At 39.1% G+C, this 14,016-nt stretch overlaps 1 protein-coding gene across 3 annotated transcripts in view; it reads right to left on the reverse strand.

The window, feature by feature from the left end:
• Nucleotides 1–14,016, reverse strand: part of btbd11b (BTB (POZ) domain containing 11b) — an 87,293-nt gene that overhangs the window by 27,825 nt on the left and 45,452 nt on the right. For all 3 annotated transcript variants that reach the window (XR_008570333.1, XM_054775506.1, XM_054775505.1), the window contains exon 2: nucleotides 5,166–5,306. Coding sequence is in view for 2 of the 3 variants with exons in the window: in XM_054775506.1 (XP_054631481.1) it covers nucleotides 5,166–5,306 (141 nt within the window). In the remaining variant the exon portion in view is untranslated. The remainder of the gene's footprint in view (nucleotides 1–5,165; nucleotides 5,307–14,016) is intronic.

Genomic DNA, 14,016 nt, shown 5'->3' on the forward strand with positions numbered 1-14,016 from the left:
GTCGCAATTTTGCGACTTTGGCGATTAAAGGGTTAAATACCAATATAAGGCAGAAGACACATTGAAGACGCATTGAAAGACCTGTTGTGATATGTAGTATTCTACGTTGGTCACTGGGTGTCAGTAATGTTACATTACGTTACATTCATGAGACAATAGCCACCGCAGGAAGGATTGTTCAGAAACCGGAACAAAGAACTTTCACAATACTAGCATGTGCGAGTCTATCTTATGTCTCATTTTCTGGTATTATTTCTACTGTATTGGGTAATACGACTGTAAAGGTGACTTTAGGGGTGTTATTTAATGTCTTTAGGGCTCTAATAAAGTTAAAAAGCATATTTAAAAGGTCGTAAAGACGTTTTGTATGTTCTAACCATCAAAACATTCTATTTATAAATAAGGAATCCTACTTTGCGGAAATTAGCTTATTACGGTCAAGTCTGAAACCAATTAACTGTGATAAACGGGGGACTGTACAGTCATCTCTCGCCACATCAAGCTTCGAATTTCACAGCTTAACTCTATCCCGGTTTTTCTAAATATATTAATAACTCATCGCTGTTTCGTGGCTGACTATGGCCTATTACCAATCAAAAAATATGCATATTTAAGCAAATTGTACACATTTTTGGCCTTAATTAAGCATTTTCAAGCATAAAAATGGCTAAATGAAGTAAACTACAAATATAAGGAATTCATAAAACACACTTAAAGACATGTTGTGATATGTAGTATTTTACATTGGTCACTGGGTGTCAGTAATGTTACATTGTGTCTTATTTTCTATTACTGTATTATTATTTCATGTCTAGAGGGCTCCAATGTTAAAAAAACATATATAGAAGGTCACAAACAGATTTTCTATGCTCTAATTACAAAAATATTCAATTCATAAATAAGGAATCCTACTTTGTGTAAATTCTGGAACCAATTAATTGCAATAAACGAGGGATTGCCGTAATGACGAGTGATCCTGTCATCATCAGTGTATGCATATTCAATATTAAATTAAAGCATGCTAGCTGGTGCATGGCTGCAAACACTGATAGAGCAGCCGCTTTTGCAAAACAATAGCATATATAAAACACTTTTCACAATTCAGTTGAAGGGCCGTCTACATTTTGATTAAACTGTTTCACCCTTTTTTTTTTTTACAGTATAATCCCCATCATAAAGCAATACAACATCATTCAGTGGGATTTCCTTCGAGAGGCTGCCGCCTCTATCCGACACGTAGTTATTCCGTGGTATTAAAAGTAAACATCCCCCTCACGGTGAATGCTTACAGGAAAACAGTCCAGACAGTACATACCGAAAGATAAAATGAGACTACATGAGGAAGAAAAATTATATATTCTGTCAGCCTGTGTTTTGCATGATGCATTCTCGGTTTTTATACACCAAAAAGCAAAACAAGGAATGTCAAATTATGTATGGCACCATCTATCTATCAGCATTTCTATTAAAATATGCTAAAATGGCCTTTTGGCATAAGAGAAAATGAGAACTTACAAAGAGGTGAGTTGAAAGCAATGCGCTACAAGTGAGACCAAAATGCCACTGGCTGTCCCTGAGCTGGATGCCAAGTTGAGAGCAGTGAAGTATTTTACTTTGAAATATATTTAAAACCTGACCTGTCTTTTTATAGCTTATTCTTTGATCCCAAGACAGTCTTGTCTGTGTAAACATCGTTATTTATGGATGACTTTACCAGAGCAGATGACATTACTTCAGGACAAGTCTCTATGGTTGCCCAACATATGACGAACCCTTGCTTGACCTCATCAATGCTGACTGGCAAGAAGAACCTACCTAGAAACCTAGAAAATGTTTACTATGATGATGTTTTGCACTAGACAGAGCGCAAGGGTGTCCAAACATTTTCCGCCGAGGGGCCGCATACAATCGTTCCTCGCCAACATCACTCCCTCACTTTTCAAAAAAATAATAAATGATCACTGTTTCGTGGTTGATTATAGCCTATTATTAGTTAAAAAATAAGTTATATGTAGTATTCTACACTGGTCACTGGTCAGTAATGTTACATTGATAAGACATTAGCTTACATTACATTAACTTAACTTGTACTGCATGGAGTCAGACATAGATGCAGAGTGAACAGAAGTTCTCCTCCCATTCCCTGTGGAAGTGGTATGCTTTTGGCTTCTTACTTTGTCCTTCTTCCCCACTCCATTTCAAACACTTTTTCACGTTTCCACTAAATAATTTGGAGGCTAACCATTTAGCTTGGTCGCTTGCTTGGCTTAAAGTGGCATAAAGATAGCAGTAGTGCTAGTCAAGTGACAAACGTCATAGTAAGGATAGATGATAGGCTGACGTCAATCTTCTTTTTTAAAGCCATCAATCCACATTATGTTCAAGATGCGACAACAAGGAACCTTCCCAATGCTAACGTGTGCGTTATGTCTCATTATCGCTTTTCATGTCTACTATATTAGGTAATGCGTGCGTAAAGGTGACTGTAGGGGCGTTATTTCAAATCTACAAGGCTCTAATAATGATAAAACCCGTATCTAGGAATTCATAAACAGGTCTGTTATGCTCTAGCTACAAAAATATTCTATTTATTAATAATGCTTCCCTGCTTTCCGTAAATTCACTTATTGCGTAGGTCCACCAGCGAAGATGTCAACCTACAGTCACAACAAACATAGACACACAAGCACAACAATTGTCAGTGTCAGCTGCAAAGAATGCAGTACAGTCATCCCTCGTTTATGGCGGTTAATTGGTTCCAGACCCGACCGCGATAAGTGAGCTTCCCCAAAGTAGGCTTCAATATTAAGAAATGGAATATTTTCATAGTTATGACATAGAAAACCTGTTTACAATCTTCTAAATACGTTTTTTTAACATCATTAGAGACCTCAAGACATGAAATAACACCCATATAGTCACCTTGACACTCCTATTACCCAATATAGTAGATATAATAAGATAAGATAATAAGACATATTAGACGTAAGATATCATAGACTCACATGTTAGCAGTTCCTTGTTTTAGTACTTCCACCTGGCTTTACACTCGTATTATCCAACATAGTAAACAAAAGAGTAAATAAGCCATTTAAGTAATAAATAAAACACCTGCTCGAGCAGTGTCACAGTAAATGTGTTCCCTAGGGAACCTTAGTGACGAGTCTAGTGCCTGTCTCACTGAACACCGACACCTAGTGGCCGATGTAGAACACAGTACTACATTCACAATTAGAATGCTTCTTCTGCCTTCTATTTGTATTTTAGTTCATTTAGGTAATTCTTTTGACATTTTATGCTTGAAAATGCTTAATTTAGGCCAAGAATAAGTACAATTTGCTTAAATATGCATTTTTTAAAACTAATAATAGGCCATATTTAACCACAAACTGATCATTTACTAATGATATTTCCGTGACAGAGTGAGGGGAGCGATATTCGAACTGCGGTGTAGCGAGGGATGACTTGTCCTGCAGATCTAGAGAGGAAGCTGAGAGGGTTGCTTTTCATCACAAAGATGCAAGTATAAAAGCAGTAAACATGTTAAATGTTACTTAATGTCCTTATCAATTTTCTACTTTCTCCTGCCCACACAAGACCTTGTGTTGAGGTGAGAATAAAACCTGTGCAGTACCAGGATGTGGAGGGCCCCAGTGACTGGGTTTGCCTTGGGCCCCCAAATGACTAAATACGCCCCTGCTTCCACTGCTTCATCCATATTGTCCCTTTTTGGTTTCCATCAGTGAAATATTGAGGATAGTCTGCTTTCTTCGAGCCAGTCTTGATAATGCTGTTTAGGATGCCCCATGTTCCTGGAAGGTTATCTTGCGTTGTCTCAGTGATAAAGCATCATGTAAATACTTGGTGTACATAATGTTCGTAAACTCCATCAATATCATCTTCACTGTGTACATGCTCCCTTGCTTGTTCTTTGAAAGCATTCTTAAAGGCCTTAATGCTTTTCTCTGTGATTAGTCTTTTGTATTATTTCTTATTTTCTGTTTCTCTTTCTTAGAGTTCCTGGTACAGATTGTGAAGACAGGCAGATGATCATGAGTGTGACTGATTAAAAGACTCATACTACACATCCGTAAAGTCGTAAGTCGTTCCTTGCTTGTTAGGATTCAGAAGTTGCCACATATAAAGGTTACCTTTTGGTTATTATCTGTGAAGGTTGCATTCGGAAAGTAATCTGAAGCTCATTATCATTTAAATAATGAGCGCATTCAGTTATTATTCAGAGAGAGAGAGAGGGAGAGCAACTTGGAAACCATTATTCCGTGGCGTTATTTATCAGCTGTGGCTCTGAAGAATTCTATTTAATGACACAGCAACTCCTGATGATTCATTCCGCTTAATATGCACATTTACACGCACGCACAAGGGTTATTAGTGACAGATTTACTAATGCAGCGGGACAATATTTGGGCATAACTGAACGCTGCCATCATCATATTGTTGCATCAGCCTGTATGTCACCCAACACAGATGTGAAGAGTTGAGGTTCATGCAACAATATGGAGTAAATTGATCTGAAAATAGCAGCTTCAAAAATCATGTAGGTATGAATGTGAGTGTGAATGGTTGTTTGTCTATATGTGCCCTGTGATTGGCTGGCGACCAGTCCAGGGCGTACCCCGCCTGTCGCCCGAAGTCAGCTGGGATAGGCTCCAGCATGCCCCCGCGACCCTAATGAGGATGAAGCGGTATAGAAAATGGATGGACGGATGGTATGCAGGCTTTCTTGCAATAGTGGCTCTGTCATTGTCATGGCAACCCCCATCACATTCTTCAGGAGTCACACATTTAAAAACTAAAACCAGTCCAAGAAAATCCGTATCTTAGCCTGGAGTTGCAGTTGACAAAGCAAATACTTACAGTATTAGTGTATTGCTGATTTTTAGAAAATGCCGATAAAATGCCCCCCAGGGCCACACTTTGGACACTCTGGTTTTTAAAGTTGTGGGGTGGATTTGAGGACTTGGCTGTATTTCAGCCCCTCAGCTCAGCCCTGGATTTTACCTGTCGATCATCAATTTCAGCATTTGACACTGAGTAGCTCCACTTGAAGTGTTAGCTAGTTAATTGCCTTACTCAAGGGCACCTTGACTACAGAGACACACACACACACACACACACACACACACACACACACTATCACTCACTGAGTTCAGAGATGCTGCCCACTCGTGTGGCCAGTAAACACTGTTCAATGGAGCGCAGTTCAGACTGGCTGTAGGCGTTTCCCTCGCCACTCTTTCCCGCTCGCTGCTGCGGAGTCAGACCCTCTGGTAAGCAAAGAACACCTGAGAAAAAGAAAGAGGAGAGCATTTTGAGAACAAATTAAAAAAAATAAATAAATAAAAGGACGTATACAGTATATCGGCTGGACAGGACATTAGGCTGCATGCTATTCTTCTTAATTCATCCATTTTCACTTTCATACGTGTGCCAAAGTCATTTTATGTCTTTTAAACCAGGGGTTCTCAAATGGTCTCAACAGTCCATTAAGTCGCAACCCACTTGTATTGAAGTTTATTTACGTTGTTTTTAAATGTCATCTTTTGAAACAATACACAAAATGATATGCAAAATGATATGCCCAAAGTGCATTTTAGATGAATTACATTTTTTAAGGCATTTTATTAAGAGGAACCTGATAACTGCATGCGTACAAATAATGCATGAATTAGTTCCCGTAAATAAACACCACAAAAACAGATATTTCACTTTTAACTGTGCAATGAGTATGTATGAAGGAGAAAGATTGAAAAAATGCCTATGCTTACGTCAAAAGCCTATGAAGCCTAAAAAACAAAAAAAAAAGTGATTACATTTTTCCAATTAACCTTTTGACTAGCTTTCTGTGACCCACCCAGACTGAATCCTCGACCCACCTTTGGGTCCCAACCCAGCAGTTGAGAATCCCTGTTTTAAACCGTGGAATCCTTTCTATTAAGATGCAACCTTCCACCGTGGTGGAGGTCTGTCCCTAGAAGTCATTGTAGTCAAACAGACTCAGATCAGCGGCAAAAAAAGATTAGGCAAAAAAAAAAGAAAAAAAAATGGATAGCCTTCAGCATTATTTCTTCTTATCTGAGATGACTTCTTATAGCAACAGCAGCACTTCAGGATTACTAATAAGTCAGCACTTTGACTCCAGCGATCTGGAAAAGCCGACAGTCGAAACACAATTTACTGATTGCAAAACAGCAACTCTTGCACTAAGCCAAACCTTTCAAATTATTATCTTGCTGTTTCTCTACATTGTCCTTTTGTGGAGAATGTGGGGGAGTTAATTGCCCTTGCAATTTACAAGGAAATACATTTTGTAATAACAGATGCAAACAATTCGGCAGTTTCACAGAACTGGCTTAAAGAAACAGAAAAATGAAAGGATGCAAGGGCCAGTTTGATATTTTGTAAAGCAACACATGTAGATACGGTAAGAACTTATATATGTTTCAAGAAGAAAACTGCATTTGAGCCTTGTGTTATAGGTGAAAAAGCCTATTATTAGTGTCACCTTCTGTTAATTTTCCAAATATTTAAACTAAGGCTGTCAAATGATTACAATTTTAATCAAATTAATCACAGTTTTCAAATGAATTAATCATGATTCATCACCATTTGCCACTGTATGTCCCATAACCGAGACCGTGTACGAAAACTGAAACATACTTTTGACAATAATTATCATAGAAAGCTGAATCCTACAAAACTGCAGTGTATGAAACTTCCACTGTATACTGTATGCTGAATAATTATTTTGCTATCAGGTGTGTTTAAGTGTGTCTGAGTTCTAAAAGTTTCCAAGAACACATGCATTGATGTTCCTATTAGGGCTGCAACTAACAGTTATTTTCTTAATCTGAAGCTTGTTGTTTCGATTAATTGAGTAAGACAGACAGACAGACCAAATCAATATGAAGCAAACACAAACAGTTAGCCTTTTGGTCTGCAACATATCAGAAAAGAGGCACAAATGTCGATCCCTGTTTTCCAAAGTCAAAGCCGAAGTGTGTGAATATCTTGGTTTGCCTAAAACACACAAAAGTCAGGAAAATAGGTCTTCTTTCATGACTGACTAAGGAAATAAAGAGAGGCTGAAATCAGAAGGCATTTCCATTTTTTTATAAAAAAAAAACAACAATGAATCGAATACCAAAGTAGTTGTTGATTCATTGTTGCAACTCCAGTTCTTATTGAAACGTGCATGAGTAGAACCCATTTTTAATGAATGGTCCTGTTACTTTCACGCTATACTTTAGGGCCCTGGGAGTTTGACGGAATCGCTGACGGAATCGCCATCGAAATTGGCCAATAAAAACGGAATCTAGTGTTAAACGCAGAATCTCGCTGAAATTGACATAATATGAATGACATGCTGTCATCGCCAGGAGAGGGAACGTTTGTGTGGGGATGTATTTCCCCGGCGGACCGCTCAGTCGTGGCAGAATCTCATCACAAACACTAGCCCGCCCCTCCCGAATGAGATGGTGACCTTAACACCGGCAAAAGTTGCCGAAAAAACATAGAAACTCCGTTTTTACGGAACGCAAATGGAAGCTAGCGGGGATAGCTTAATTTAGCGTCTGTGTACGACTCAAGCTGTATGTATGTGTGTGTTTTAGAGTGTGTGTTTTACCACTTAATGCAAACGAGCGTTCTATAATGCCTGCTGACATCGTGGAAGTTCCGATTGAAATAAAGATGAGAGGAACATTTACTCTTGCTCCCAGCTCGTCCTAATTGTCAATAGATTTCTCAACACACACAAAACACTTCCGGCTTCCAAAATAAGAGCAGTTTGTTGAGGATTTTTTTTTGTGTGCAGAGATTAGAAAAGTTAGCCAAGCTACATCAGTTTCTAAAATACTGGGGAAAATTGGCCAATGATGTATTGCATCAATTAATTTAAGGATTTTTAAGGATTTTAATTAGCGTACATTTAATTTACTATCACAAAAGTGCACCCTCTATGCTGGTAAAATAAAAAAGACTTCATAGGGCCCTAATTGTTCTTAGAAAGTTCAGAATAAAGTCTCGATGTATTCTCACGGTTAATATGCAGCCAATCTGACACATGCGCCACAGTTTACAATCTGCATGCACAGTATCAGATCAGTGATAATTCCCAGTTGTTTAGCATAAAGCACAAAAACAGCTGCTTACCGAGCATCTAACCAGAGAGTCGACGCCCATTGACAACCTGCTACAAAGAGCAGCAGACACCGCCATCTGCTCCAAGTGTCAGGTGTCTTGAACAACTACATATTTAATCCAAATTTTGTAGCCAAGCCCAACAGATCAGTGACAAGGAAAACAATATTCACTTTGTTTCACAGGAACAGGACTTTAAGGATTACACCAAATACATCCTTTATTGTTGTTTGATTGCAAAGATGGAGTAAATCCATGGTAAAGCAACAGGGGCACCTTGTACATCTATTACAGCCAGTATTCTTAAATATTTATTTACCACAGTAAAGTAGGTACAGTGGTGCTACAAGCTATGCATGTTCCAACAACAACATGCTCACCAGTCTTCATTAATTATAGGTAAGGTTGACAGGAATGTAATTAGTTCCATTAAGTTGTAAATACCATTTTTAGCCAAGTTGATATTTGGCCCGGTGGTGGTGCTGGAGGGTTAATGTGTTGCAATTGTTATTTTTTTTTACCCTGGTAGTGAAAAAAGGGCTGTAGGCTTTATTCTCTGGAGACCACAGATGTCTGACCTTCTTTTTAGTGGTTGGAGAAATGTTCGAGTTGCCATTGTGTTTGATGCCATGAAAGACTTCAGAATATCTGAAGAAGAAAAAACTGAATGTACACCGCAAAGTCAGCTGTGTTTGGCCTTTAAGGAAATACGGTCCTAGCTCTCCGCTCTCCTCCCAGGTGTTACTGGCACGCTCAAATTCAACAAAGCAATTGTTCACATCATGTATGAATAAATCTGCAAGAATAAAAGCAAAAGTGGAGCATTTAGCCATCCATCTCCTTAGCATTGGTTGTGGGGAATATCAGCGAGGGCAGAACAAGCTGACAGTGAATTGCTGAATGCTCTTAGGATGGACCGAGGCAAGGTGACTCAGTGGCTCTCCTAATGCACGGCACTGTGTGTCCTCAGGGACACTGTTGGAGCGCTTACATGCCAGGCAGCCTATGTCTGCGTGTGTCTGCACCATAGGAACTCTTGTCAGTATCTTACGTCCTGACTGGCACTGTCGCTTCAGCGGAGCTCTGTCTCATGTGAAGCTGCACAAGACATCAGCAGAGTGACGATGATGTTGTACAACACTTGTTTTGGAAAGCATAATGTAATGTGATGATATTGGACACCTGTCATTCTTTTTATGAACTGCAGAGAAGGAGAGGAGCCTTTAACAAGATTTTACTAGAGACATTTTTTTTTGTTAGGAAAACATCTTTAAAGATCAACGAGCTGGATGTTGCTTCAGTTGCCGTTGTTCACTACTACCACACAGGAAACTAAATAGCTAGTCAACAAGAGTTGTGGTCGCTCACTCACACTGCCCCCCCAGCGTTTTGGTAGAGAAATACAAATATTTGAAGGTTTTTCAAAAATGCAACAAAATAATTACTTTCCCTCGTAACTAATTACATTTATGAAGGAGTAATTATTTTACTAATCTAACTACTTTTGGGGGAAAGTGACTAGTAAGTACAGTTGTCCCTCGCCACAGTGCTAGTCGAATTTCATGGCTTCACTCTATCACCGTTTTTCTAACATATATTAATGAATAAATCATGATGTTTCCTGGTTGAATCACTAGTAAATAAAAAATGGCTAAATGAACTAAAATACAAATCCAAGGCATTAAGGAGACGTATTCAAATTGTGAATGTAGTATTCTACATTGGTCACTAGGTGTCACTAATTGTTCAATGAGACAAGCACCAGACTTGATCACCAGAACAACAGGCTTTTATGGCAGGTATGAATTATCTCACAACAGGCACAATTATAATAACATCATAATCATCATAATAACGACACAGGCAACTGTTGTGGCCGTAATCCAGCTAAAACTCAACTCTGAACCCTCTGACATCAGTTCCTGTCCACACGTCTGGAACGCAATTATTGCAACACCCACATGCATGAGTCTTAATTATGTCTTAAATGCCTTATTTTCTCTGATTATGTTTACAATATTGGGTAAAATGAATGTAAGGGTGACTATAGGGATGTTATTTCATGTCCAGAGGGCTCTAATAATGTTAAAAACCGTATTGAAAAGGTCGTAAAAAGGTTTGCTATGCAATAACTACTATTTACTACTACTATTCATCAAGAAGAAATCCTACTTTGCGAAAATTCACTTACAACGGTTGGTTCTAGAACCAATTAACCATGAGAAACAAGGAATAACTGCAATCACTTTTTAAAAATAATTTGCTCAACACTGAGGGAAATAGAAAAAAGAAGCAAAGAAATATTGCATCCATTCATGCAAATTTAAAAAAAATGTCACACCCTAGTCCCTCATATAAAAAACAGTTACTGTATACTTTATATCATTTTGAAGAAATTCAGTGTTTTAAGGTGCTGCTACAAAGTCTGTGAACATAAGAGCCGCGGAGATGAGAGGAGGCTGAAAGATGCTCCTGGCAAGACATCATCACTGAAGAAGAAATAACATGTACAGGAGCTCCCATTAAAATGCCACTCAAAGAATCTCCGTTCGTCTCTGTGATAGGCAACCGCAAAGAAAAGGTTGCACACGAGCTTTCTTTAGGCAGCCTACCAGCTTATATGCTTGGACTCAAATACACAATTCATTTAGGCTCAGAAGCATACTTTTACATTCATGCATGCAGAAAATATGCACTGGTATTGTGTAATGAGCCATACCGTTTGTGAAACTTCCAATTAGACCGGTACTATATTTTTGGTTACCAATTGCCAGGCCATCGGCAGTCCGTCATGCTTAAAGCGTTTGGATTCACGAGAGCAGTAGAGCAGGAATGCCGACCTCGATGTGGCTCCTGCCCTGCACTTAAAATCTATTTTGGAAGGACTCACATCCTCGAATGCACCGCTGCTCTCGACTAACACTGGATGTGCCTTGTAGCAGAGGTGGGGGACTCCAGTCGCAAATCTGAGGACTTGGAACATGCCCGACTAACTCTGTAAAAAGGCTAGATTTGAGTTTGACTCGGTCTTCTTGACTTAACTTAACTTGCCTTAACGTCATTTTAGTGGCATAAAGTTGAAATAGTAAAGAAAAAAGACGTCATTTTTTGGAAGTCACAATATTATGAGAAACAACGAATAAAGTTGTAATTTTTGGATCATTAGGTTCATAACATAAACACTAATGGTCACTTGTTCATATATATTTCTGATTTATATGCCAGAAAAGGGACAGTAAGCCAAGAGGAAAAAGGTGAGGATACAGACTGCATACAGACTCTAAGGGGTTAACCGTGTTTTTATGGCACGTGGATCTGCACAGTACTGGGCTCAGCTCTGTTGTGCCAGGCCAGATGGCTACCATATGTATCTGAGCGGGTGATCATAGAGAGAAACGTAGCAAGACGAAAAGCTGACATGTGGTGTGTCAGAATTTCTTTCCTACTTTATGGCAGCTTTAAATATTCTTGATAATCTGTGTCATTCGTCCAGTGGAATGAGTAACGGTGTGAAAAGCAAAGAGGGGATCCCACAGAAGAGAAATTGGTGGTATGGCAGAGTAGACTGTGATTATTTTCGTCTGGGCTCTCCGGTGACCAGTTTGGTCTGATGTAGCCACAAGCCTGTAATACGTTAGTCGTATGTCAGCCACAGGGGCCCTGGTGTATGCGAGTATACGTGTAGATGTCAGCTAAAATTAAGAAACTGCAACACACAGAAGCAATATACAGCGAAATATCAATTTTCATCATTAACATCCAATATAACACAGAGAAAACGTCATAAGGGAGGTGCTTGCAGTATTCGCTTCATCCTGAGGGGGCGGCGATGCACGTAAGATGGAAGGTGCTTGTCACTGCCGTCCTTCTATACAGAGGAAAAGCCAGCGTTTTTTTTTTTTTTTTTTTTTTTTTTTTTACCAGGTGGAAAGCAGTCAAATGCAAGATACTTTTAAGCTCTGCTGAATGAATTTGACTGTCAAGATGAAGGATTGTATACCCGATCTCACTAGAAGATGATCAGACTACAAAAGTATCAGAGCTTTCCCGGAGAAGGAAACATGCAGGTACTTTATATACAGTCAAAATCTTATTCAGTTCATTTAACACAACAAATAAATGAGACTGAGAAGTAATTTCAAAACAATTTGAAAACATTTTAGCAACCTGTATCAACATAAAAAAAAAAAAAAACTCCCAAGGAGTCAGGGCCTCACCAGCCATGAACCTCACCGCACATCACTTACTCACTTGAACTTTATTGTGAACTTCAGCTGCAGGTACAATCATTAAACCATTCTCCCTGCAACTTGTATTAACTAAGTAATCTTTACATGCCAATCCTACTGTAACTGAGGCTACCTTCGTACTTTGCTCAGACTTATTTCTTCAATTCAATAGCGTTTCTCACCTTTTTTTAACCAAAGTTCTGGCACTTGTAACCTTCTTTCGAGTGGGTTATATTTTGCAGCCATAATATAAAAAAGCACACAAAATACTCAGAAATACACAATATCAGTGCAGGGTGCAGTGTGCGTTCTATTAACAAATAGCCCCCCCCCCCCCCCCCCCCCCCCACACACACACACACACACACACACACACACACACACACACACACAAAAAGGTTTCCCTGGACAGAATCCATCTGTAGTGTCCCAACTAAAAAAAACCCCACTATCCATTCCTCACAGAGACCGAGTCACCGACGCATGGATGCTTTGTTTGGGCACTGTTTGGTCATACAATAACTGGGACAGTGTGCCAAAAAAAACGAAACATACTGTATTTTTGACAATATCGAAAAGTGAATCCTTTGAAAACCCGTAGCAAACAAAAAGCAAGGTTCCACTGTATTTATATCCTGTGCAAACGTAACACATGGATAGTAATAGTAGGAGATTTTTTTTTAAATACAAATGTTGTCCTAGATAACAGACACAAAATCTCACAGACACTGAATCATGTGAAATAGTCCAATCCAACCAAAGGAAAGGTAAAGTGAAGTTCATCATTTGCGGTGAGGCAATTTCTACGAGTTAATAGAACATGCAGTCTGGTTTGAGATTTGATTGTACGAGTTAATAGAACATGCAGTCTGGTTTGAGATTTGATTGTGTTGATTGAATGCTCACCTGTTGAGGTGAGTACTCCAGATGTCAAGATACAGTATGATTAAAACCATCTGTCTTGAATCTGAAGCTTCATCTCTGCTGTAACTAAAGGAGCTCTTCAGTTTTCTCTTCTTTGTAAGAACTAGGGCACTCTAAGCGCTCTTTTGTTTGACTTTTTTAAGTACATACAGTCCATAAAGTGAGTATGGATGAAATTTCTACAATTTCACGTTCAGCATTTCTAATGGTGTACTCACACTAGGCTGTTTGAACAGTCTTGGGCACGATTCATCCTCCTTCTCCTTTCCCCTGCTGGCCTGGCCTTGGACTTTAACATTTTTACTTGAGACTTGGAATGAAAGACTTGAGACAGACTTGAGACTTGCAAAACATCGACTTTCTCCCACCTCTGCTTAATAGAATCAGTTTGCCAATGCCCACAGAAAGTAAGACAATTAAAGTAGCATTTAGGGGCTGTCCACGCGGAAACGTTTTTAGATCAAAATGGCAAAGTATTTTATCGTTTCAGCCTTTCCAATGACATTCTGGGTGCCCTGAAACAGCATTTTTTGAAAACAGCTTCCTGAGTGGGAAAATCTGGTTATGCCGGCTTGTCTTTTCTGTGTAAACAAGTGTTGGGTATAAGCACTGTTTTTAGTTTGATCTTTGTTGTTTTTTTTTTTTTTTTGCAGCACGCAGCTGATTGGCCCCACCCTTGCTGGAGTATATAAATGTGGGC

Source organism: Dunckerocampus dactyliophorus, chromosome 5, assembly GCF_027744805.1.
Source record: "Dunckerocampus dactyliophorus isolate RoL2022-P2 chromosome 5, RoL_Ddac_1.1, whole genome shotgun sequence".
Taxonomy (NCBI): Eukaryota; Metazoa; Chordata; class Actinopteri; order Syngnathiformes; family Syngnathidae; genus Dunckerocampus; species Dunckerocampus dactyliophorus.